Source organism: Pleurodeles waltl, chromosome 6, assembly GCF_031143425.1.
Source record: "Pleurodeles waltl isolate 20211129_DDA chromosome 6, aPleWal1.hap1.20221129, whole genome shotgun sequence".
In the NCBI taxonomy this organism is placed as follows: domain Eukaryota; kingdom Metazoa; phylum Chordata; class Amphibia; order Caudata; family Salamandridae; genus Pleurodeles; species Pleurodeles waltl.
In genome coordinates this window covers 14088051-14115255 of record NC_090445.1, presented here as the reverse complement: position 1 = coordinate 14115255, position 27205 = coordinate 14088051, and the positions used below count along the sequence as shown (strand labels likewise).

Sequence of the window (27205 nt, the reverse complement as noted above, 5' to 3'; positions counted from 1 at the left end):
ATCCTCCATCTTGCAGATGGAGGATTCCCCCAATAGGGATAGGAACGTGCCCCCCTCCCCTTGGGAGGAGGCACAAAGAGAGTGTACCCACCCTCAGGGCTAGTAGCCATTGGCTACTAACCCCCCAGACCTAAACACGCACTTAAATTTAGTATTTAAGGGCTCCCCAGAACCTAGGAACTCAGATTCCTGCAACCTAAGAAGAAGAGGACTGCTAAACTGAAAAACCCTGCAGAGAAGATGGAGACACCAACTGATTTGGCCCCAGCTCTACCGGCCTGTCTCCCCACTTCTAAAGACACTGTTCCAGCGACGCTCTCCCCAGGGACCAGCGACCTCTGAAGCCTCAGAGGACTGCCCTGCATCTAGAAGGACCAAGAACTCCCGAGGACAGCGGCTCTGTTCACCAAAGACTGCAACTTTGCAACAAAGAAGCAACTTTGAAACAACTTGCTTTTCCCGCCGGAAGCGTGAGACTTGGCACTCTGCACCAGACGCCCCCGGCTCGACTTGTGGAGAACAATCACTTCAGGGAGGACGCCCCGGCGACTGCGAGACCGTGAGTAGCCAGAGTTGACCCCCCTGAGCCCCCACAGCGACGCCTGCAGAGGGAATCCAGAGGCTCCCACTGACCGCGACTGCCTGCTTCTAAGATCCGGCGCCTGGTAAAGACTCTGCACCCGCAGCCCCCAGGGCCTGAAGGATCCGACCTCCAGTGCAGGAGCGACCCCCAGGTGGCCCTCTCCCTTGCCCAGGTGGTGGCTACCCCGAGGAGCCCCCCCCCCCCTTGCCTGCATCGCTGAAGAGACCCCTTGGTCTCCCATTGCTTTCTATTACAAACCTGATGCTTGTTTGCACACTGCACCCGGCCGCCCCCGTGCCGCTGAGGGTGTACTTTCTGTGTGGACTTGTGTCCCCCCGGTGCCCTACAAAACCCCCCTGGGCTGTCCTCTGAAGACGCAGGTACTTACCTGCTGGCAGACTGGAACTGGGGCACCCCCTTCTCCATTGAAGCCTATGCGTTTTGGGCACCACTTTGACCTCTGCACCTGACCGGCCCTGAGCTGCTGGTGTGGTAACTTTGGGGTTGCTCTGAACCCCCAACGATGGGCTACCTTGGACCCAAACCTGAACCCCGTAGGTGGTTTACTTACCTGCAAAATCTAACAAACTCTTACTTCCCCCAGGAACTGTTGAAAATTGCACTGTCTAGTTTTAAAATAGCTATATGTCATTTATGTGAAAACTGTATATGCTATTTTGCTAATTCAAAGTTCCTAAAGTACCTACCTGCAATACCTTTCATTTGAAGTATTACATGTAAATCATGAACCTGTGGTTCTTAAAATAAACTAAGAAAAGATATTTTTCTATACAAAAACCTATTGGCCTGGAATTGTCTCAGTGTGTGTTCCTCATTTATTGCTTGTGTGTGTACAACAAATGCTTAACACTACTCCTTTGATAAGCCTACTGCTCGACCACACAACCACAAAATAGAGCATTAGAATTATCTCTTTTTGCCACTATCTTACCTCTAAGGGGAACCCTTGGACTCTGTGCATACTATTCCTTACTTTGAAATAGTGCATACAGAGCCAACTTCCTACACGGACGGACTACAAAAAGAGAAAGCATGGAATCAAAACTGCTTCCCCATTTGCAGAGCTATTTACAGGACCACATCAAGTCCTCATGCAGGTACTCAGACCTACCTAGGGGCCTGGATGCCAATGATGAACCTACATAATATGCTGGGCTTCCATTAGTAAAAGGACAACTTTAAGCTGGCAGCGTTTACAAGACTTCCATCTCTGAAACCTCTTTTTAACGTGCCATCCACCTCAGTCCCAATGTCTAACCTGAAGGAGAGAACTGAGGACCAACTTCTACTGCTCCAAACAATCTTAGGCTGGGGACTACTCTGTGGTCAGCTCCCTCCATGCCTCACACATGCACAAACACACATCAACTGAGCTACTTTATAATCAGTGTTTATTCACCCCTTCCCCACCACTTAAGGATGTCCCAACTAGTACACTACCCTCCTACAACACATCCCAATCCTGCACTAAGGGGCTGCATACTTCTCCTACATGTTCAGCTTACTAGATCTGGATTATACACTCCAAGCCGGGACTTTGCCAGTTACCTATTTCAAGCGCCCCTGTGCTGCCCATCACCTTCAAAGACCAAGATCTCTTGCACCACACAAATGGTTAGCCTGAAATAATATGGATCTTTAATTTATTCTTCAGTCACAGTGCACTGTACAGTGCATGACACTTGTGTAAAAGCCTAGGACTGAGTTAAGTTTAAACCGATTTAACACTGCAGAGGCTGAAAGTAACAGCCCATATGTCTATGATGTCTCTTTAAGGCAATCCAAGAAGTATCAATAAAATATCCTTGAGATACAACTGACTGTTTCCTAGACGTATTTAAACCTACGAGCTGCACTGTCATTGTACGGCTGCTGGAGTAGTTATTCTAAATACCAAATGGCTTCTGTGCCGCCCGCTTGTTGACACTTCTTGGACTGGCTCCTATTGCGTTACCTTCTACGGGTCTAAACCACCCATTGTGCTTTGTGGATTTAATAATAACATTGATCTTATTTTAAAATCATTTATGCTTTCTTTTACAGTAGCTAAAACACATGGTAATGCAGGTTGCTACCCATCTAAATGAGCATACTTTTTAGGAAGTTAAACTTGTGCCGAGAGATGCATAATTTCACGTACATGTAATCCTTTGGTGTAACTGTCCAGCATAAGCCATGTTTTCACTGCTAAGATTGAATTTGGGGAAAAAGGATGTAAGAATAAAAATGGGTTGAATATGAATACTGCATATTAGTGTTGGAAGGCGGTATTACAATTTCTGAGAGGTAATGAGGAACACTGTCTCGACAAGAAGCACTTGTTGAGCCAGTCATCTCTGATTGGGAAGAAGCTGTGTCTTTTTAGATGTAGCTGCGAACCTAAATTAACACCACAAAAATGAACCCACGTCCCAACTGTTCCAAGATCGAGCATCTGTTATACAACTACTAGGTGCAAGGAACTCCATAAACTCCCAAAGGTTTAATACCCCACACTCGGCCGATATAGTACCCAACAAACAAAGATATTTCACAACCTCCCATCAATTGCAGGACTTAATAAGCAGAAGGTGGGCATGTTTCCTGGTGCCCACTGGGACTACAGCCCTCAAGTCAACCAAGAGAGTCTCATGTAGTCAGGAAATAGCATCGCACAGTGTGATTCATATTGGATCAATGGTAGTCTTTTTGCTATTTTAGTATTTCATCCCAGTCCATGTAGTTGAGGACTTTTGCAATCATTGGCCACAGAGGCGTACTCAAATGAGGGTTTCTGAACTACAGCCCAGTGTGTACTTCCTATTACAAAACAGGTAGATGAACAGTTGGCAAGGATAATGCTGTTAAGCCAATGCTCTAAGAACCCTTTCGGACTGCTGCCTTCAACTTAATGTTGAAAGGCGACGAATCTCAGACTGTTAGTTTAGTGCAGACTTCTGTCTCCTACGCTGGACCCTCAAGGTTTCTGGATGACATAGCCAGGCAGGAGATAGAGGACTGAAGCTGTGTGATTGGTCTTCTAACTTAGAGATGTGGCCCTGAACCTCTCTGATCCAGTCTACTGAAGGTTTTGCCCTAGCAGGGCCACTTCACCAATCCTAATTTCCAAAGCTTTACAGGACGTTTGGATGGCTTGAATAATAGCTTCTAAAGAAGAGGAAGGGCCCTCTTGCCCTCCTGGGCACAAGCAGGACCGCAGACCCTTCTCCGAACCACGTGTCCTTCTGGTCCCAATTTAGCATTGGTAAATTTATCTAGTTTCCCTTGATTCAGTGTATGTCCAAAGTTAACTTCTGACTATCTCCAGAAACAAATTGGAGATCTTAAGAGTTGGACTGTCTCGCGACAATTTGACCTTTTTTGGATCCAGGGTCTGGTCTGGATGGGCTCGCAGACACAACAGAGCACCTGCCCAAGGCCCTGCCAAGTAAGGATCGGAGGGTCAGGCTTCCCAAGGGACGAACCATAAAGGTGGAAAAGAGGGACGATTAGCCACCCATGGCACGCTCCTCCAGGAGTAGCCAGTTCCCCTCAAGAGGGTGTCTTAGATCAATCACTGTTGAGGTCTACCCAATACCCACACCATTTTTGCAGAACCTTGCTAATGCCTTTGGGTCCAGGGGTGGTCTCCCTGTAGCCTTCGCAACTTCAGGACTATACCCTTTCAGACTTAGAGTGCGGCATAAATTACACAAAAAATGGAGGTGGGAACACTAATGACACTCAGAATCTATCCACCTAAAATGTCTGTTCTACTAGCAGAGTTTTTAAGCATAGGATTAGCACAGTGCCATCCATGCTGAGCTAGGAAGTAACAAAGCCTTTTGCCATTTTTACAGCACAATCTTTAAGCATAGGATTAAAAGTGTCAGCTGAGTGTTGGTAGTGTTGCAGGGTATTCCATTTAAATGAGCTGCTAAACTTGGGCACTACCCTGAGTTCTCTGCTTCTTTTTTGCATATATCTTTCACAAGCCCTTTTCAAAAAGGAAAAGGGAGAAAAAAACAGTCCAATGTTAATAGATAAATTGCCAAAGACACAAGAAGAAATACTGGTATTGTGCCTGTAAGTCGTGCATCCTTCTTCCGGTGTCCTATCATGTCCACATATGCCAGTAAAGTCAGTTCATTTTTACGGACAACGCAAATCCAGGGTGTAATAGCAATGTTGTAAGCTAACGAATTCAGAGCAGTGGGAGAGATGCATATGACTAATGAGGATTCCTGTAGAGAAGAACTACCATCACTTTCTCTTCTCCTACAGGGGATACTCATCATATTCATAAGCAAGGAATATAATATGTGGAATATAATAGCAACCCCATCCCACTAAAAATGGCACAGAACTGAGCACAACAGCATCAATTAAAACCCAAAAAGGTTCTGCAAAGAGGGTTGTCCTGCCTGGGCATAGTCAGAGGCTGGCTGAGTGGGCATGAGGCCTGACAGCAATCAAGTTATTTGTTAACTGGCAACAGTAATACAACAAACTATTCATCTTGAGATGGACTGTTTTGTAGTAACTTGACCTGTTCTCTCACAAGATTATAGTTTATCAACAGATGAGTAGATAGCCCAGCATCTTTTGGCCTGCCTAAATAAAATTTAAAAATCATCTTCACATCTAACGTGTGAAGGGTTCATTCAGTTAAAGTTGATGTATTTAACTTTTTAAAGACCGAGAAACATCAGTAAACAAATTGTCTGTCATGAAAACCCTAGATCATCTTGGGAAGAAAACTCAGGTGAGATCTCATGACCACTCTGTTCTTATAGAAAACAGTGTACAATTCATGTGAACACATCACCTGAATCTCAAGAACTCTACGAATTGAGTTTATTGCTACTAAAAAAGTAGCTTTCCAAGTCAAACAGTGCAGTATGACCTATGTGTAAACACAAAGGGGAGAGCTCATTAGCTTTGAAAGTACCATGTTTAACTCCCAAGATGGAGATGGGGAGCTAGTAGCAGGAAATACTTTCCTAATACCCTCTAAGATATCTTTCACAACTGTCATTTAAAAAAAAAAAAAGGCTTGTGAAAGATTTCCTATAGGCACCGATTGCTGAAGGTGTACTTTAGCTCTTGAAACTAGGACATGCCAGGTCTCTTGCTATGACCCATTTCCAGATCGTTTGCGCTTCCCGGAACAATGACTTGGAATGGGCGCCGCCTTGCTTTTCAGATAATACATTGTTGTTGTGCTGTATGCCTGAACAAGAACAGACAGTGTCGATGGAGGGGAGAAAAAGAAAAAGTAAAAAAAAAAAAAAAAAAAAAAAAAAAAAAAAAGCTTATGAGACAAATGGAAGGCTCTGAGTTATAACAAATTGGTTTCACTGGATAGAACCTCTGCTCACATCATGTTTCCTGAACCTGGAGGTGGTCCATGTGTGCACCCTATGCCTGAGGAGAGGCTTCTGTGAGGACTGTGTTGGGTCCTTTTGATGAAAAGGAACTCAGCGCAAAAGATTCTGACTAGCCCCAACAGGAAAATGGCTGGATTGCGGAATGGGTTTATTCTCCGAGCTGCCCAAAAGTTGCTGCCACTGGTCCTCCAAGCATTGCCAACGGAATCTCTTATGAAGCCTGGCACGAAGAACCAGAAAGAAGAAAGTGACCACTGACCCTAGCAGAGAATATATCTTGCATGCTCTTGGATGAGACTGCAACACTTCACAAATATAAATGATGGCCTCTCCTCTGAAAGATGCACCTTTCTTTTTTTGCATCTTTTAGAGAGAGTTGCATCACAATTTCTAAGTCACCAGGGACAGAGGTGTAGAATTCTGGAAGATGCAGGGTCTCAAAAAAAAAAAATCACCAATGCTCTTGTCGTGGTAACTGGAATAGGGATGTCTAGTTATGGTGCTCCTCTGATGGGAACATAATTGAAAGTTCTTACATCATTTGTTGAAGAGACACAAGAAAGAGGCAAGTCAGACAACGCTGGAGAATGGATGAGAACTCTGAAGTAGACGTTCAAGAACTGGGACAAGATCTCCTCCTGGAATGTCTCTAGGACCTTGAGGGCCATCTTTAACTTCTTCTGGAAGAACTCCTAAAGGGCAATCTTTTCTTTTTACGAGGACTTCTTTGAAGGTTTTGTGGAGCAGAATGTGGTTAATTAAGTCTGAGGTATTATTAGGGACTAAGGTAAATGAGGACATGGTAGGGTGCTGAAGAATTAGTGGCACTGGTGAAAAACAAGGACAAACAGCCCTTCTCAATGAAGCAGAGGAGGGATTAACTGCTGGAGCCATCTCATGTAGCAAGTAAGCTCTGGGGTATGCAGAGCCAGAGGTGGCGGTAGCTTCTCTTCATGGCAGAGCCATTCCGATGACAGCTGCAGCATTCTACGTGTGCATGTCTTTCCCAATGAAGAAGGCTAGAAGTCTTCGACAATGATGATGGTATCGATGATGAAAAGCCTTTGGGTTTGATGTCAATGGTGGTCTCAAAGGCGGAAGCCTGGGGTTCTTAGATGTGAAGTAATCCTTCAACGTTGAATGGTGCTTCAACACCGAACGTCTCAGTAGCATCACAGCCTTCATCGGTGAGCAAGTTGGTCCTGTAACAGTCGTCAATGTCATGGATCTTGACACCAACCACAAACTGTACCTCTTTTTTGTGTGGATGCTTTACTTTGGCTCTACCCCACGCAGTGTCCATGGAAAGTGATGACTGAGATGTGGTAGACGGCCCCACTTCTCTTCACCTCCTAGACCTCCCTGAAGCAGCAGATTAAACCCTGCCATAAAGCCTGATCCTTTGTCCATCCTTTAACTTTCTGCTGGACATCTAGAAGTAGTAGTAGTCTTCAGGTGATGATCCTCTGGCCAGCAACAATACAGAGGTTGTGAGGGGCTCACCGGACCTCCTTTTTCCACACGCAGAACCCTTCACAAAAGGCAAATGCATCATGACAAGAAAGATACAGAATTTGTGTCAGAAAATAACTGAACAAACACCTGTAACTCCAAAAGACATCAAATTAAAATGATTTTATAAGGTTTGGAAAAGTTTCAAATGTCAATTCCAGTGCTTTGGAATCCCACGCGCAGGCGGGCAAATCACAGCTTTTGGCTACAGATACGGATCACCTGGAGGAGAATATGGGGATATTCTGGATTGGAGATTATATGTTTCATGCAACAGCAAGAAGCCTGAGATTCAGTCAGAAGACGTCTCCAAGCACAACGTGTTTCAGCACTCACTTATGCGCTTCTAGGACTCGGGGTCAAAATCTTTGAGCATCCCTCACAGTAGTCCTTGATTTTACCCCTCGAAGTTTTTGCAGGGAAAAAAACAAGCCAGCGGTAAAGGCAAGAGTTGCAGTCTGAGCTCCCACAAATGCCCAACAGAGCCCTTAATACATGTACTTAAAAATATTTAACGTTAATGGGCTTTATATTCTAAAACACCACTCACACTTCTATTGCCTTAATTTCTTTATTGAGCATTTGATTTCGTATTGTGTTTATGTGAATTATTTCTGTGGAAACAACAGTATTTTATATGAGAAACAGCAAACATGTTTCACAAAATTAATAATTTATTTAGGGCTTATGCTCTCTTTCAGTTACATTACTAAACAAGCATTTGAAATGCAACAGGTCTTGCGTTTGCTCGTGTTAGAGCTGATAGCGTTGTAAACTCCTGACCCGACTTTTCATCTATCGGCAAAAGTGCATTGATGTACGTAACCCGAAAAAGTGCAATTAACTGTGTAAAGCGCTCGACTCCTGCTAAGCAAAATCGTGCTAGGAAAATAGAGAAAACGTAGTCCACGAGCCGGACAGAAAACAGTGAGCCTCGCATGTTTTCTGTACTTGGTCGATGAGCTTGAGGAGGGCTAGCCACCGGAAAAGGCATGACGTATGCATGCCTTCGACTAATGAAAGCAAGCAGATTTTAATAGGCAAGCCCACGAACCAATGAAAAACACTGGCGTGACGTCGACAGGGCTCCGAGCCCTTTTCTAATACCTAAAGCATCTTGCGAGCGATACGCATGCGCAAGCTCGACCCTAAAAAGGTTAACTCTTAATTATCAGTAGACATATTGGAGTATGCAGGCCATGATAAGCCAGCATAGCTCCATCATATTTTGAGAAAGTGAACTTATTTATGGGTCCTGGTTATGTGCTAAAAATAAGAGTTTCAAAGCGAGTCAGCTATGATCATGTTGAGAAGCAATGGCCTGCCCCAACAAAGCAACCCTCAGGGAAATATATATGTGTAGTGTGTACCTAGGAAAGAAACAAACAAACAAACAAACAATTTACATTTAGATGCACACCAACCTAAGGAAATAATAGTAAGCAAAACAAAATAGAAATGATGATAATTGGTTCAGAAAATAATTAAAAATAATTGTATCAAAACTTCCCAAAAGAAGAGAGTGTAGAAACAGTGTCTTACTGGCAAAAGTCCAGAACAAGCATTTACAGACACATTTAACCATATATAATCTACAGCTTTAAGAACCACCGCCATTACCCCATGGCTAACATTATGCCAGACACAGACCCCATACTGAGAAGAATGCCCAAAATATGCCAAGAGTTTTCTCACTATACCCAGGGTGTGCAAGGTTACGAAGAATGGGTATCTTAATGCAAGAGTTGTTAGTATCAAGTATGGGCACTGTGCCATGAGCCTCATATACGTGACCCCAAAAATATGCCAATAAGTGGTACCTCGATGTGAAAGATGATGATGCTGTATGCTAATGTTGGCTACCAAGCGGAACGTGTGGCCCATGATGCTACATGTTAGTCAGGAAGCTACCTGGGATGGATACCACATCAGATGTGTCTCGTTTTCTCAGCCTCTCTCAGTCGCGCTCTCCCAGTCTAGTCTTCCCCTACAGACCGGGGCCTCCAATATGGTCATTCCCCCAAGCAGTAGTGCACACCTTTCCTCCGTGTACATATGGAACACTGTAAGAAAAATGCCTCCTTGGCATGGTTACCCCCTGACTTTTTGCCTTTGCTGATGCCAAGTTATGATTTGAAAGTGTGCTGGGACCCTGCTAACCAGGCCCCAGCACCAGTGTTCTTTCCCTAAACTGTACCTTTGTCTCCACAACTGGCACAACCCTGGCACCCAGGTAAGTCCCTTGTAACTGGTACCCCTGGTACCAAGGGCCCTGATGCCAGGGAAGGTCTCTAAGGGCTGCAGCATGTCTTATGCCACCCTGGGGACCCCTCACTCAGCAAATGCACACTGCCTCACAGCTTGTGTCTGCTGGTGGGGAGAAAATGACTAAGTCGACATGGCACTCCCCTCAGGGTGCCATGCCAACCTCACACTGCCTATGGCATAGATAAGTCACCCCTCTAGCAGGCCTTACAGCCCTAAGGCAGGGTGCACTATACCATAGGTGAGGGCATAGGTGCATGAGCACTATGCCCCTACAGTGTCTAAGCAAACCCTTAGACATTGTAAGTGCAGGGTAGCCATAAGAGTATATGGTTAGGAGTCTGTTATACACGAACTCCACAGCACCATAATGACTACACTGAAAACAGGGAAGTTTGGTATCAAACTTCACAGCACAATAAATGCACACTGATGCCAGTGTACATTTCATTTTATTGTGAAATACACCCAGAGGGCATCTTAGAGATGCCCCCTGAAAACATACCCGACTTCCAGTGTGGGTTGACTAGTTTTGCCAGCCTGCCACACACTAGCCATGTTGCTGGCAGCATGGGGAGAGTGCCTTTGTCACTCTGTGGCCAGGAACAAAGCCTGTACTGGGTGGAGGTGCTTCTCACCTCCCCCTGCAGGAACTGTAACACCTGTCAGTGTGCCTCAAAGGCTCACCCCCTTTGTTACAGCACCACAGGGCATCCCAGCTAGTGGAGATGCCCGCCCCTCCGGTCACTACCCCCACTTTTGGCAGCAATGCTGGAGGAGTTAATGAGAAAAACAAGGAGGAGTCACTCCCCAGTCAGGACAGCCCCTAAGGTGTCCTGAGCTGAGGTGACTGACTTTTAGAAATCCTCCATCTTGCAGATGGAGGATTCCCCCAATAGGTTTAGGGATGTGCCCCCCTCCCCACAGGGAGGAGGCACAAAGAGGGTGTAGCCACACTCAGGGCTAGTAGCCATTGGCTACTACCCTCCCAGACCTACAAACACCCCTAAATGGAGTATTTAGGGGCCCCCAGAACCTAGGAAGTTAGATTCCTGCAACCTGAAGACGAAGAAGGACTGCTGACCTGAAGCCCTGCAGAGAAGACGGAGACACCAACTGCTTTGGCCCCAGCCCTACCGGCCTGTCTCCCCACTTCGAGAAAAACTGCAACAGCGACGCATCCCACAGGGCCCAGCGACCTCTGAAGCGTCAGAGGACTACCCTGCATCTTAAAGGACCAAGAAGCTCCCGAGAACAGCGGCCCTGTTCAACAAACTGCAACTTTCTGCAACAAAGAAGCAACTTTTAAAGACCACATGTTTCCCGCCGGAAGCATGAGACTTTCCACTCTGCACCCGACGCCCCCGGCTCGACCTGCAGAAAACCAACACTATAGGGAGGACTCCCCGGTGACTGCGAGCCTGTGAGTAGCCAGAGTTGATCCCCCTTGAGCCCCCACAGCGACGCATGCAGAGGAAATCCGGAGGCCCCCCCTGACCCCGACTGCCTGCTTCAAGGAACCCGACGCCTGGATACCACACTGCACCCGCAGCCCCCTGGACCTGAAGGAACCGAAATCCAGTGCAGGAGCGACCCCCAGGTGACCCTCTGTCTAGTCCAGGTGGTGGCTACCCAGAGGAGCCCCCCCTGTGCCTGCCTGCATCGTTGAAGAGACCCCCAGGTCTCCCCATTGAATCCTATTGAAAACCCGACACCTGTTTGCATTCTGCACCCGGCCGCCCCTGTGCCGCTGAGGGTATACTTTCTGTGCCTGCTTGTGTCCCCCCCGGTGCCCTACAAAACCACCCTGGTCTGCCCTCCGAAGTTGCGGGTACTTACCTGCTGGCAGACTGGAACCGGGGCACCCCTATTTCCATTGAAGCCTATGTGTTTTGGGCACCACTTTGACCTCTGCACCTGACCAGCCCTGAGCTGCTGGTGTGGTAACTTTGGGGTTGCCCTGAACCTCCAACAGTGGGCTACCTTGGACCCAACTTTGAACCCTGTAAGTGTTGTACTTACCTGTAAACTTAACATTTACTTACCTCCCCCAGGAACTGTTGATTTTTGCAGTGTCCACTTTCAAAATAGCTTATTGCCATTTTTGCCAATCCTGTACATGCTATTGTGATCATTCAAAGTTCCTAAGATACCTGAGTGAAATACCTTTCATTTAAAGTATTTTTTGTAAATCTTGAACCTGTGGTTCTTAAAATAAACTAAGAAAATATATTTTTCTATATAAAAACCTATTGGCCTGGAATTGTTTTTGAGTGTGTGTTCCTCATTTATTGCCTGTGTGTGTACAACAAATGCTTAACACTACCCTCTGATAAGCCTACTGCTCGACCACACTACCACAAAATAGAGCATTAGAATTATCTCTTTTTGCCACTATCTTACCTCTAAGGGGAACCCTTGGACTCTGTGCACATTATTTCTTACTTTGAAATAGTATATACAGAGCCAACTTCCTACAAACACTATTAAGTGCCTTAATATATACCCATTTACGGACACCAAAGTAGGTGGTTTAGGTGTACTTGACGTATGTATGGTAAATTCACCAATTACGTCAACATTATGGAATAGGGGTGGATTGTGGTGGTATAATAGGACCTGAAGAAAGCCATGAGCAATTGGGAAAGTAAGTGGAAGAAACATGTTGACCCTAGGAGGAAGCAGGGGTAACTAGATTCCCGGGACTTCCTAACTTTTCCTCTTTTTAATCATACCGACTAGCACCCAGATTAAAATGTTAGGGCTACCAGACAGGTATTTTTAAAGAGTAACCTTAGCCCCACTCACTACCCTATTTCTTTTTCAACAAAGTGTTCCAGGGCATCTCACAGATTGTAGCAAGCCCTGTTCCGCAACAGAATGGAAAGGACCTCTGTAAGGAAATGCCTCCTTGGCATGGTTGCCCCCTGACTTTTTGCCTTTGCTGATGCTATGTTTACAATTGAAAGTGTGCTGAGGCCTGCTAACCAGGCCCCAGCACCAGTGTTCTTTCCCTAACCTGTACTTTTGTATCCACAATTGGCAGACCCTGGCATCCAGATAAGTCCCTTGTAACTGGTACTTCTAGTACCAAGGGCCCTGATGCCAAGGAAGGTCTCTAAGGGCTGCAGCATGTCTTATGCCACCCTGGAGACCTCTCCCTCAGCACAGACACACTGCTTGCCAGCTTGTGTGTGCTAGTGAGGACAAAACGAGTAAGTCGACATGGCACTCCCCTCAGGGTGCCATGCCAGCCTCTCACTGCCTATGCAGTATAGGTAAGACACCCCTCTAGCAGGCCTTACAGCCCTAAGGCAGGGTGCACTATACCATAGGTGAGGGTACCAGTGCATGAGCATGGTACCCCTACAGTGTCTAAACAAAACCTTAGACATTGTAAGTGCAGGGTAGCCATAAGAGTATATGGTCTGGGAGTCTGTCAAACACGAACTCCACAGCACCATAATGGCTACACTGAAAACTGGGAAGTTTGATATCAAACTTCTCAGCACAATAAATGCACACTGATGCCAGTGTACATTTTATTGTAAAATACACCACAGAGGGCACCTTAGAGGTGCCCCCTGAAACTTAACCGACTGTCTGTGTAGGCTGACTAGTTCCAGCAGCCTGCCACACCAGAGACATGTTGCTGGCCCCATGGGGAGAGTGCCTTTGTCACTCTGAGGCCAGTAACAAAGCCTGCACTGGGTGGAGATGCTAACACCTCCCCCAGGCAGGAGCTGTAACACCTGGCGGTGAGCCTCAAAGGCTCACCCCTTTGTCACAGCCCAGCAGGGCACTCCAGCTTAGTGGAGTTGCCCGCCCCCTCCGGCCACGGCCCCCACTTTTGGCGGCAAGGCTGGAGGGAACAAAGAAAGCAACAAGGAGGAGTCACTGGCCAGTCAGGACAGCCCCTAAGGTGTCCTGAGCTGAAGTGACTAACTTTTAGAAATCCTCCATCTTGCAGATGGAGGATTCCCCCAATAGTGTTAGGATTGTGACCCCCTCCCCTTGGGAGGAGGCACAAAGAGGGTGTACCCACCCTCAGGGCTAGTAGCCATTGGCTACTAACCCCCCAGACCTAAACACGCCCTTAAATTTAGTATTTAAGGGCTACCCTGAACCCTAGAAAATTAGATTCCTGCAACTACAAGAAGAAGGACTGCCTAGCTGAAAACCCCTGCAGAGGAAGACCAGAAGACGACAACTGCCTTGGCTCCAGAAACTCACCGGCCTGTCTCCTGCCTTCCAAAGATCCTGCTCCAGCGACGCCTTCCAAAGGGACCAGCGACCTCGACATCCTCTGAGGACTGCCCCTGCTTCGAAAAGACAAGAAACTCCCGAGGACAGCGGACCTGCTCCAAGAAAGGCTGCAACTTTGTTTCCAGCAGCCTTGAAAGAACCCTGCAAGCTCCCCGCAAGAAGCGTGAGACTTGCAACACTGCACCCGGCGACCCCGACTCGGCTGGTGGAGATCCAACACCTCAGGAGGGACCCCAGGACTACTCTGATACTGTGAGTACCAAAACCTGTCCCCCCTGAGCCCCCACAGCGCCGCCTGCAGAGGGAATCCCGAGGCTTCCCCTGACCGCGACTCTTTGAATCCAAAGTCCCGACGCCTGGGAGAGACCCTGCACCCGCAGCCCCCAGGACCTGAAGGACCAGACTTTCACTGGAGAAGTGACCCCCAGGAGTCCCTCTCCCTTGCCCAAGTGGAGGTTTCCCTGAGGAATCCCCCCCTTGCCTGCCTGCAGCGCTGAAGAGATCCCGAGATCTCTCATAGACTAACATTGCGAACCCGACGCTTGTTTCTACACTGCACCCGGCCGCCCCCGCGCTGCTGAGGGTGAAATTTCTGTGTGGGCTTGTGTCCCCCCCGGTGCCCTACAAAACCCCTCTGGTCTGCCCTCCGAAGACGCGGGTACTTACCTGCAAGCAGACCGGAACCGGGGCACCCCCTTCTCTCCATTCTAGCCTATGTGTTTTGGGCACCACTTTGAACTCTGCACCTGACCGGCCCTGAGCTGCTGGTGTGGTGACTTTGGGGTTGCTCGGAACCCTCAACGGTGGGCTACCTTGGACCAAGAACTGAACCCTGTAAGTGTCTTACTTACCTGGTAAAACTAACAAAAACTTACCTCCCCCAGGAACTGTGAAAATTGCACTAAGTGTCCACTTTTAAAGTAGCTATTTGTCAATAACTTGAAAAGTATACATGCAATTGAAATGATTCAAAGTTCCTAATGTACTTACCTGCAATACCTTTCAAACAAGATATTACATGTTAAATTTGAACCTGTGGTTCTTAAAATAAACTAAGAAAAGATATTTTTCTATAACAAAACCTATTGGCTGGATTTGTCTCTGAGTGTGTGTACCTCATTTATTGTCTATGTGTATGTACAACAAATGCTTAACACTACTCCTTGGATAAGCCTACTGCTCGACCACACTACCACAAAATAGAGCATTAGTATTATCTCTTTTTACCACTATTTTACCTCTAAGGGGAACCCTTGGACTCTGTGCATGCTATTCCTTACTTTGAAATAGCACATACAGAGCCAACTTCCTACAACCTCTATGACAAGGCATGCCACCCAGGGGTACCCTCCTAGTTGGTGAGGTTTCTTTAAAGCAAAATGATTCTTTTCTTCTTAAGTCGACGGGAGGGTTCTTAGATTTATCGACTGAGTTGGGCTCTATTGTTTGTGTAAAGTTCTCTGTCAGGGGAAGGTTAGCCCATGCTCCATATCACCTCTCCACTCCCCTTAATTTGTTTATGAATGCAGTGAATAGACTGCAACAGTGCACTTTGTCTGATGACATTCAGTCCGAACCCTGACAGCTCAAGGATAGAATGGTCCTGCAGAGAAGATCCTGAAATTAATGACCCAATTGTAGTTTCTTGCAATGTTCCACAGGGGCCCACTCTCCAGACTGATAGGAGTGCTTTACTGATCACACAAGCATTTTCGAACATGCAACTTCTCACTCTTCAATTCTTCACAAGTCACGAACGACACTAGATGACACATTTTATTTCATATGCTACACAGAGCCTCACTCGCCAGACATGCAGAACAACTCAATTGCACCCTTCCAGACAGAAATAAAGATGAAACTCTAGGTCAAAAACTATTTTAGATGAATAGCACACCAGAGGGCTAGTTTGCAAACGTCTCAAACATTTTCCGGCATCAAGCACAAACAGCTCATTAGAAAGAACATTCCACCCCAAACCTAACTCATCACACTGTACTCCAAGGCTCAAGAAAAAGCACAAAACCCAGCACCAATTAAATTCTCCATGCACTCCTTGCCTCCTCATGTCCTGCTAGCCATTCCCCTAGATCTCATGTCCCCTCCCTGCGAGGTGGCACATATTTTGTGCCCTCATTATATCCTAACTGCGGTTCATTGCCCTCTACAGCACCCTCTTTGCTTCCTGTACAGATCCCACCCCTCTGCCCTACCCTGCAGCACATCTTACCTTCACATGGCCGTGGCTCGCGGATGATATTCTTTATTAACCAGTTGACACCTTCGTTGACTATTAGCCCCCCCAGGAAGGAAATCTGAAAGAGGTAGGAACATATCAGCGAATCATTGATAAACCCTCCCAGGAAGAATAGAGGAGAGGGGAAAAAAAGGACAATCTGACACTCACCGTATGCAGCTCCCGCTTGAATATAATGAGAGTCATAAACCCAATCAGAATAAAGATTGGACCCAAGCTCAGATAAGCCAGCACCTGGCCTGAAAAATCCCCTGGAGGAGAGAGAACACACAGTTAAAAGATCTTCCCCAGTTCTTAGCGGAGTTCAATATAGGGTAGCATGCCTACAACTCATTCTATGTAGTGTTGTACAAAGCTGAAGTACACACTGTAACTACCCCTAACAATAAGCTGCAGAGACTGCTCCATCACGATCCTCAACTCTCAGATATACAGAGGATAGACGTTTAATGCAGACCACAAATGGTAACAGCAGGGTACTTGTAATGTATCACGCATACTTATGGCGTTACATTCTTTCAATGGGCGGATTTAAATGTTTTTTTTGCCATCTGTCCTGATAAAGCCCCAGCTAAATTTGGTCCCCAGTGCCAAAACTCGGACTTACGAGTTTTAGATTGTACAGTCACTGCATGAAATTTAAGAGTCCTATGTTTTATAATGCTCCTTTGTAAAACAGATGTTGACAACCCAAAATATATATCTTTTCTTTTTGTTCATGTCTTTAAGTTCAAACATTTACCGGCACTGTGGTGCCACCCATTTCTGTAGCACCATTTGACTACGCTGTTTTAAGTAGGGTTATTGAATAAGATCTACTTTGTCTATGTTTTGTGGTCATGCCCTATTCCTAAACTCTGAGTGTTCGTTCCGAATGCTATTTCCTAAAGACTTGTATGCCCTGGGGTGATTTATCAGTTGATCGCCTTAGGACATGAGTTTAACTGTGAATTAATTCAAAGGAATCTTGCGCCCTTATAACAATTGTGTCTCTCAAGTCTCCAATTATATTTACCAGTTTGTATAAAGCGAGTCCACCATGAGGTACAGATTTGCTTTCCATAGTAACAACAGTGACACAAAGGTCGAACATCAAACCAAGGAATGGAACAAACAAGAGGAGGATCAGAAGCACAAAGAAAAGGACAGGAAGAAGTCAGACTAGGAGGGAAGAGTGAGTGAGGAGACAGGGAGCCCAGAAGGAAATGGAAGCAACAAGTGAGGAAGGAAGAAGAAAATGGTGAAGAAGGCAGGGAAAGGAAGTGTGTGGAAAGGAGGGCGGAGAGGGAGCAACATTAAGGTACATAAAAGAGAAGTAGTGAGGGAGAGTGATAGTAAGAGATAAGCATGGGGAAAATGATGGAAGGGAAAGGTCCAGGAGTAAAAAGAGGGGGGAGGGAACGAGAGGAAAACAGGATTGAAGCAAGGTGGGGGAAAGCAGGGACCGGGGGTGCGTTGGGGGCATCAGGAGCTGGATAGGAGTGGGGAGGTGAAGGTGGAGTAAGGGTCAGTGATGAAAAGGGGGAAGAGAGAGTGGGAGAGCACCACATAGGGACCAGGGCTTGGGGGGAGCAGGACAGAAGACCGATACAGCGAAGAGAGGGGCAAGGGGAAAAGAGGTCCGGAGAAGAGGAAAGACAATGAAAAGGGTGAGGTTGAAGTAGGAGATGGAGGGGGAAAGGTGAGCATGCGGGGTGAAGGTGAAATGGAGAAACAATGACCTGCGGGCAGACCAGGGGCCACGCGGAAAAGGATGAGGGCGCAGAGTGGGGGAGTGGAGGATGGGGGAGAAGGAGCAGGGCTAGGGGACCTGACAATGCAGATAAAGCGAACACAATATCAGAACAAAGCAGCCAAAGAAAGGGCTTATTGGGTCATATACAGTATGAACAAATGAGACCTTAGGGGACTGTGGAATGACTGAAGGGTAGGTTTGGTTTTGGATCCAGAGGAGATGGGTAGTGCCTAAAAAAGACAGATGTGGTGTGTTGGAGCTTGTTGGGTATTTCCATAAAATGACTGAATTGGCTTCCAAAGTCTCTCATACGCCACATAACTTGAGATCATCCAGGTAAGCAGGAGAATTTGAAAGGACAGCTTGATCGTTGCCAATGTTTGGTATCAATTGGGTCAGTTTGCATCTGATGTCCTGTGGCAGGTCCTATACTGATGGCCAGTCTAGGCTTTTATTCTACACACAACGGAACACTATAGACAAATACGAGTGGATACCCAACTACACTTAAATATGGGGGATCATGTTAGGTGAGGTTTCAGAGTTGACTGCTTCAGTTCGTACTGCTATGAACTGGAGGCTCTGGGTCCAACATTACTTAAGCGTTGATTTGTGCAGGGGGGCACAAGCGCAATGAGGAGCAGTGGGTAAGGGGTGATGGGTAGGAATGTTTCCACAGCCGACGAAGGGATTGAGAAGGCACAGGACAATGCAGAAAAGGCAGGGGTTTGGGGTCAGCAGAGCACTATGGCATACATGGTAGTGATACCTGGACACCAACAAGAGAGGTGGAGACATAGTAGCTCTAAAGTACCACCCTGCTCTGTTCAACTATTTTCTGACCTTCGCTTTATATTTCCTCCCAAAGAACTGACAATCTGTGAGCTTGTTAGAAATACCCTTGTTTCTTTCTCAACCGTACCATGGTTAATGACATCTACTGACACCTGATACGAGGTGTAAGGGGATACTGAAGGGCAGTGGCAACAGGGTCATACCAACGTAGGCATTTTCATCTATACTACTGGAAGATCATTTAACATTAATTTATCTGTGAACGGTAGGTCCTCCCCCAATAAGGCCATTCATCCCCACATTTGCTCCGCTATGTGGTCAGCAGTGTGGGCCGTTTGGAAGTACGACCCTGTGTTAGCCATACATGCATACCTATAACCCGAATGAGCAGGAATGCACAAAATCATGGTTCTCCTCGCGGGTGGCCTTCACCCTCTAAAGATTAGATAGCCTGCATGTCATTGTTGCTCTATCCCTACCATAAATGAATCTACAGTTTTGGACTGACCTGTTGGGCAGTCTGGCACTGCCAGCTGGGCCAGTGTGTGGACTGTTTTGGTAGCCCTGTCATGGCCAATAGGACCCAGAAAAAAGTATTTGTTTTTAAAAAGCCCACACACTGGCCCATCTGGCAGTGCCAGGCTGCCCAACCGGCCAATCCAGTACTAGGAGTCTGGACAGATGGTAAAAATCTATATCTGCTTCCCTCCTAATCCAGTACCCTTTCAATCTACCCGAGACTTTCCCCTTATGTTGTGGTGCTGGAAGTTGCCAAAAACCACAGGCCCTAACTGAGGAAGCCTGGTGAAAAGCCACAAAAACACACTGGCCAGATGAAACAATCATTTAGTCTGGCACCAGCCCACAACCTGAGGAGTGAGAATGCAGGAAACAATCTATCCCAACTTTCTCATTAAGCAGGCCTTTTTATTTGGCTCTGGATTCCTACTAGTGCCAAGAAGAGTCATTACCAGACTGGCCCAAAGATGATATCTATCATGGATCAGTGCTCTCCAACAAGTAGCTTGTGAGTAACGGGTGGCTTTCTAGCTACCTGTAGGTAGCCCTCTGTACAGCCATGTCTACTGAATTAGAAACTTTTGCTTGGTTAAATTAGTATATACCAAAATTAAGGGTGTGTATTGTTGACTAAAATATGTGTTTTTCAGAACTCATAGGCCGATGTGTGGAACGAAAATGGCTGAATTTCCCCAAAAATAATTACAGTTGATATATGAATGATAAATCATGCGGTACAGGGTAGACTTATTACTAATATCATTACCTTGGTACCGCGGCATTGCAGCTGTGACCAATGTATTACCCATATAAAGGCATTTGGAATTGAAAAAATGTTTTTTATATTATTGCTGCAATCCCTGTCTGATGCAGGGATGTGGAATTCCTATAGCCTGACGCCCAGGACATATTGTTTGGGGTCAAGGGCAACAAGTGTTTATTTTGTCCCTGGGACAAGTAGGCCCAACCACCTGTAGCGCAGACCCGTTGGCTGCCAATTTACAGTACCACATTATGGATCAGGGAAGGGCATTGTCCCCAGTTAAGGTAACATTTGTGTCCATGTTAATGCTGTTTGAACTTGTATTTACGGTTCATTAATAAAAAAGTCTTTAGTATTAGTGTGAACACTCTAAAGAAATGTCGTAAGCTCGGACTACACTGCTGACAATGGTTCCAGTATAAAAATGTGTACACAGATTTTCAAAGTTGAACAATACGAGTCTACGTAGAACTCTCCTTGTATGCTCTTTGATGCAAAAAAGTTGCAGAAGCTTGAAAGAAAGATTGGCGATTCTCTGCTTTCAGAATAAAATGTTCACACAAAAAATGAAAGTAGGGAAAAAAATAAAACTTTTTGCTAAACTACTGTGAAATTTAGGTACCTTTTCTTTAAAGCATCATTCAATAGAATGTGTTGATGCATGCTAGCATTTCCAAACAAATTCATAATGGAAAAATCAGTGTAACCAGTTCCAACAAGAGTATTAGAAACATGAAGATAAACAAGCATTGGCAAAGCCAACAGGTCGCACATTGTGAGTCTTGTCTTTTTTTTTTTTTATAACACTTTATTGTTGTGGGAGCTGCTGGGCCTTCACCATCATTTCAAGAAGTGGCAAAAAGATTTATGCTCTCGAAGAGAGAGGAGAGAGTGTGTGTGTGTGTGTATTGGGTAACCAATTAGGGGCCCAATTCTTAACAAAAATGTGTTCATAGTATATGTCCATGTATTAGTGCAGATGTACAACTCATTAATTCACAATAATTGTACTCAGAGAAAATATCTGTGAACCGTATTTTAGCACAAGCAAGTATACATGTGTAGATTTGCTCATGAGAAAATCTGTTGAGCATTTTTGCAACCCTGAAGGAAATCTTACTTCTACCCTTGTCAAAAGCACATTTCCAACATTTCTCTGTATGGGAAAAGATGAGAGAAGAGTTGGTGTAAAACCCTAAAACATGCAGGTTTGTAGGTTTGGACTCAAAGGGCATTCCAACCCTATACCTATTGCTTACCACCGTCTCCAGCCTCAGGATGTAGAGCTCCTGAAAGGTGCCAAAATAAGAAAATTGCTAGTATTCAAGCCCTACTATAGAACAGGCCCTGGCATGATCAGAGAGTCTATTATCAGAGCTCTTCTGTAATGAGATTGCTGCCACAATTTGTCACCGCACTAAATGGCACCAAAGGGACAAGTGGACCTTTTTTTTTTTTACAGGCTAAGTACATTTATGAAGCAACCTGTCCCCTGGACATGTAGATATTTACTATTTACTTACTGTACTGAAGTGATCACCGACAGTAATCTTGCACAATAGTGGCCAGTGGTAAGTATCTGATGTGGTCACTGTAACAAGGAGCTCAGAATGATTTTCATTGAACATAAGTAGCTCTTACTGCAGAAAAGGTTAGAGACCCCTTGCAAAGACTATACAGGGCTCTAAGTCCGGAACGTAACTGCACAATGGGAGGAGAGGAGCAAGCTCCTGCCCAAGAGCACAAACAGCAGCTGGCTGAAGCTCGAGTGGCGCAAGTCTTAAGGAACGGATTGCTCAGTAGACCCAGGTACCTTGCAGCCCAAATACATCTAGGAAGAAAGTACTATGCCTAAGGTTGTGATCCTCAAAATAAGCTTTCAAAATATGTCATGCCTCCACCCTTCCTGAATTGACTGGGATCCTATGCAGCTTTAGCAGTGCATGTATCAGCCCAAATACGCATCAAGAAGGACACAGAGGTTTGCTTCTACACGAGTAGCGGCAGGTCCTTCTTGGCTTTTCCAATTCTGAACTTTTTGTACAGATTTTCTGATCACCTGATGCAACATTAGGTCTTAAAATCAGTTGATTAATAACCCTAAAAGCAAGTTGCTTCTGACTGAGCCTCTAGGCGAGCCCACAAACCATAAATCATGAGAATGAACAGCTATCTCTAAGACTGCAGCCCTGAAGAAAACAGCTGTAAGGGCCCTCTCACTATGGAGCACTCAGTTCTCTTACAGAAAACGGAGGTCTAGCTGAGACCGTGAAACTAAATTGCCCCCCCCCTACCCACAAACATCTTTTTTCACTTAGTGAGCATACTCAGTGCACCAGAAACCTTTTCTAAGGGATCCCTAAAAGCCTTGTAACTTTACTGAGAGTAGGAGGAATGAACACATGACTTTTTTAACCTATTACTGAAGAAACTGTGCTCATAGCATACCACCTACAAATTGACTACTCTTCCGGTTTCAGAATACAAGTGCTTTGGTTGGAAAGAACAACCATCCCTGTTAATAGTAGGCTCAGCTTTAGCCCAGCCCATTTATAGAGAAGCTTCTGCTCCTTTCTTTGCCTGACACTCAGAGAAAAGAAACTGGAGGGTGGTAAAGATGAGAACGTTTTGTGTCTTTAACTCTCTTCCAGTTGGAAGCACAGTAACTGGAGCAGAGATGACTTCAAATACTACAGTACATAAAGCCCAGCAGGCTACCCCTAATCAAGGCAACCTGCTTGTCCTAAAGGGTGAATGCCTAAAACCCTCAAATCAAGCATTCATTGGGTATTAGCAAAAATACACAAAAGTTGGAAGCCTACATATGAAGAGTGACTGCTGGATTACTTTCTCTGTTATATCATGGGAACAGATTATTCCACTGAAGTCGCACAAAGTTAGGAAGAGAAGCTATGGCTTTTGAGGTAACAGTGATGAGTTCAGAGCAGTAGTGACAATATCTTGCGCTGGCCACAGTGTGGAGAATGCCTTCTTGAACAATCTGAGTCAAAGGCTAGAACGTGCTCTGAATAGTACACAGAGTACTGTATTTACACCTGTGACATTGGTCACATTTTACCAGGACATACCCCGTTTTCCTACTAGGCCTCCTTCCAATGGGTAAATTGTGACTCTATAAATGGACATAATATTACACATGAACGTACCAGTGGCATACAACTTCCGCTGGTTGAATTTGTCACATTCCTCTAACTTCCCTTGGGGCTTCACCACTATGGAAACTTTGAAGTCACTGAATGACAATGCTAAGTCCTGTACTTTCCATTTTTGTACCTCGATCAGGTTCCTTGGTCACTCATACACCTGCATGCACCTAAATTCCTACTCGCTCATGCAATGCTATCTCTATTAGCAAATTCTGAGATCTTTCCATCCTCTGTCCAGCAGCATCCCTCTGCTTCTAGCCATTGTACAAGGTCACAGCTGCTACCTCTAGTACATACCACCCAGATATCAAGGTTGAACAAGAAGCAGTTAATCAGAAAGAGTAGTGAGCCCGCTCTAAAACGGATCAGCTTTTACATTTTAAAGTGTGCCCTCGCCTCCCTTTCATTTCAAGCAGGTGGTCACAATTTTTTGTCATTTCAGCCATGACATCTAGGCTTCACTTTTCTTTAAACTCATTAGGTAAATATGGCCGACTTGTTTCAGCGTAGCTATACACCTCCTCTGAAAAGCATGTGTGTTTGCGCTGGAATAAACTTGCCATCTTAAAATAGAAAAGGTGAAAACAAGTAAAATAGCAACTGGAACCAGTTCCCAGGACCCCCAAAATGTTGAGCTGGGTGGCAGTGTGCTGCCAGGAAAAGCACATTTTCCTGATGATCTTGTACCCGTTTTATCCAGGTAATATTTTAGGAAACATCTCTGGGTTAAAAATGGCTATTTCAAGGCATGTGGGCTTATGAAACGTTGATGTCTGGTCAGTAGTGTACATAAGGTGGAATAAGTAGTTTCAGCAACTCTATAGACAAGAGAGTGCCAGAGATATAATTTGCTTTTTATATGTTTGTCCTTAAGTTGTTGCTGCAGCAGACAACACAATGGATAGGGCAAGCAAAACTGTCAAATCTGAGAAGTATAAAAATAGCCTCCAACTCAAAGCAGCCCCCTGTGTAACAGTCAACCACACACTTCTAACCTGCAACATCTTTATAGCACAGCAGGCAGAAGAATGCCACTTCTGCCACTTTAAAATAGCAATTTACTTAACTGATGACCTGCACTCAGGCCATTGCCTTAACTGGCCCTGCTGAGAGCGATACATGTGAGAGCCCAGAGTGCTGACCCATCGCTCTCCTTTCTCATGTACTGAGGAAGGAGAGCGATGGGCCAGAGGAGGAACAACAGAGTTAACATTAGAGAGTGATGAATGCAGACACGTTCACATCAGCAAAGCCCAGCCCTGGCTTCTACCGTCTCTCTTCATTGGCTACACCCACTTGCTTGGTTCAGACTCCGAGGAGGAGCTAGGGGAAGAGATCTGCAATTTCTCTGCAGTTCACCTGTCTAAGATGAAACCCATGAAAAGGAGAATGGGACTAGGTTGCTCCCTCCCAATCTAGAGAACCAGTCAGGATAAGATTTAGCCAACAAAAAGAAGAGGTAGTGACCATTATAGATAATCTGAAGTAAGCAATCAGTTTCCAACTTTCCTCTCTGCCAAGATGTTGTGATAAACTTTGAAGTGCAGACCTAGTGCACCCCTAGTCTTGACACAGTGACTGTTAACGTGAACAGAGATCTCAATAGCTTGGCACTGCTATTCAACAGCATTTGAGGATGTGGAATTTAATATAATATCTACTTGTCCATGGGACCGGTTGCTTCTTAAATCTATGTGTCCTGAAAATAAATCTACTTGCCCCTTTGGCGCCATGTAGTGTGGTGACAAATTATGGCAGCAATCTCATTAAGTACAAGCTCTGATAATAGTCCCTCTGACCAAGGCTACTACTATAGTAGGGCTTGGATACTTGGAATTTTAATCCCTACTAAAGCAATTTTATTATTTTGCCACCTTTACACAGATCTAAATACTGGGGCTGGAGTAAGCAGTAAGCAATAGTTCCGGGGCTGAAATGCCTTTGACTCTGCAAACCTACTAACTTGCAGGTTATAAGGATTTTGACCAGCTCTTCTCTAATAATTTCCTATAATGAGAAAGGCTGGAAATGTTGTTCTGACAATGGCAGAAGTAGAAGTGCTTCCAGGGTTGAGGAAAAAAGTGATTGGAGGGAAAGAGAACTTGTAAACGCTCAATAGATTTTCATGTGAGCAAATATACATGTGCATATTTACTCGTGCTTAAATACAGTCCACAAATATTTTCTAGGAGTACGATTTCCTGGGCTACATCTGTAACTTCTTGTGAATTCATAAAAGCCACTAATTCAAAGACATACACTATGGGTGCCCTTTTGTGACTTTCTTTAAGAACGGGGTCCCTAATTAGGTCTGGCATTAACAAAGACATTTTGTTTTTATTAAAACTTCTATTTCTCTATCTATCTATCGTCTGGCTTTACTGTGAGAGATGCCATTCTGCTCTTCCACAAGGAGCATACTGGCACACAAAGTAGTTTTGTTCAGTGCCAGGAACTACTTTGGTAATCAGTGGAGTAATGAAACTGAAAGGGGCCCACCTGCAAAGAATATGGAGGGCCCCACCTACAAGACTCACCCAGGGCAAGTGCTGCGCTGAGGGGGCCTGCTGGCATTGGTTATGCCACTGGTGGCAATTTGTGCTATTTGAGACCAATTTTTTTTTAACTCTTTTTGCCAGTGTTTGTTACAATGGTGAGGGCCTGGGAGCTCCCTCAACAATAATGCGTTACAAAAGCCATGTCAAAACAAAAGAGACTTACTGATGAAACCAAAGGACTCACAAAAATATGTTGCATCGGTTGGCTTTGTCGATGCTTGTTTATTTTCATGCTTCCTATAACCTGGTTGAAAAAGGTAGCACCGATTTGCCAGTAGGAATATTTTTGGGAAATGGTCGCATTCATCAACACATTTTACTAAATGACGCTACAAAGAAACAGTCCCTAGAATTTCATAGTAGCAAAACGTTTTTTTCATATTTGCATTTTTTTTCCTGAACATTTTATTTTGAAAGCAAAGAATCATCACCCTTGCCTACACGCTTCTGCAAATATTTGCATCTAATCAGAGAGTATTCTGGGAGCATTATACTTAGCCTCATAATGCAAAACTTTTCAAACGTGTGTAGACTTTTTTTTTTTTTTTTTTTACTGGAACCCCTGTCAGTAGGGCACTGTGACCTTTTTTTTTTTTATAAAGAAGCTTTATTGTTTTCCAGCAAATAAAGATTTACATAAACATTTTCCAGCCAAGTGATACACATTACTGCGTAACGTCCTGCTATGTGCAGGAAGCGAGTTTCAGATCTGGTAGGATCACTTGAGCTGAGGTGAAACAATGCCAAAAAGCGAAACAAAGAAAAAGGGTGTGAGTTAAATAAGAAGGAAAATGTGTCTCCTGTCCACGGGTGCCTCGTTATGAGGGTCGCATGCGTTTGGGGCAGTTTGACGCCCAGGGGCTAGTCTCGATCGCGGGCCTACCTTAAGGTAACCGCGCCTCTTAATTGTGTGAGGTTGGGCTCCCCTGGGCCCAGTACGTGACCGAACAGAGGGTCAAGGTCAGTGAGGGTTTGGGCCTAACGGTAGGATCGACATTTCAAGTATAAATTGGGATCTTTTGTAATCTAGTCATCCCTTAAGGCCTTCCATTCCCCCCCAAATCTTATCGTATTTGCCTGGGCACCCCCTGGCCTCGTACACCACTTTCTCTTGTTGTGCACACCAGTCCATCCCCATTTCCATTTATTTAGGGATGGAGCTCCCTCTGCCGTCCATTTGGTCATAATATCTCTTTTGGCAATCAGGCATGCTACTCCCACAAAGGATCTCTTTGTTCTTCCCATGTCTGTGTCTCCTGCCAGCCCCAGGAGAAACAGAAGCGGTTCGGGAATTAAATCAGTCTGTAGGGCCCCAGAGATCTGTGCTGCAACTGCTTTGCAGTAGTCCTCTATGATCGGGCATAACCATACCATGTGATAGAAGCCCGCTTCCGG

The 27205-nt window shown here is 45.3% G+C and overlaps 1 protein-coding gene across 1 annotated transcript in view; it reads right to left on the bottom strand.

The window, feature by feature from the left end:
• The window catches only part of DOLPP1 (dolichyldiphosphatase 1), a 72455-nt gene that overhangs the window by 33438 nt on the left and 11812 nt on the right, over positions 1–27205 (bottom strand). Inside the window, exons 2-3 of the mRNA XM_069237046.1 lie at positions 16424–16524; positions 16247–16331 (exon numbers count right to left, since the gene is read on the bottom strand). Of these exons, the coding sequence (XP_069093147.1) occupies positions 16247–16331; positions 16424–16524 (186 nt within the window). The remainder of the gene's footprint in view (positions 1–16246; positions 16332–16423; positions 16525–27205) is intronic.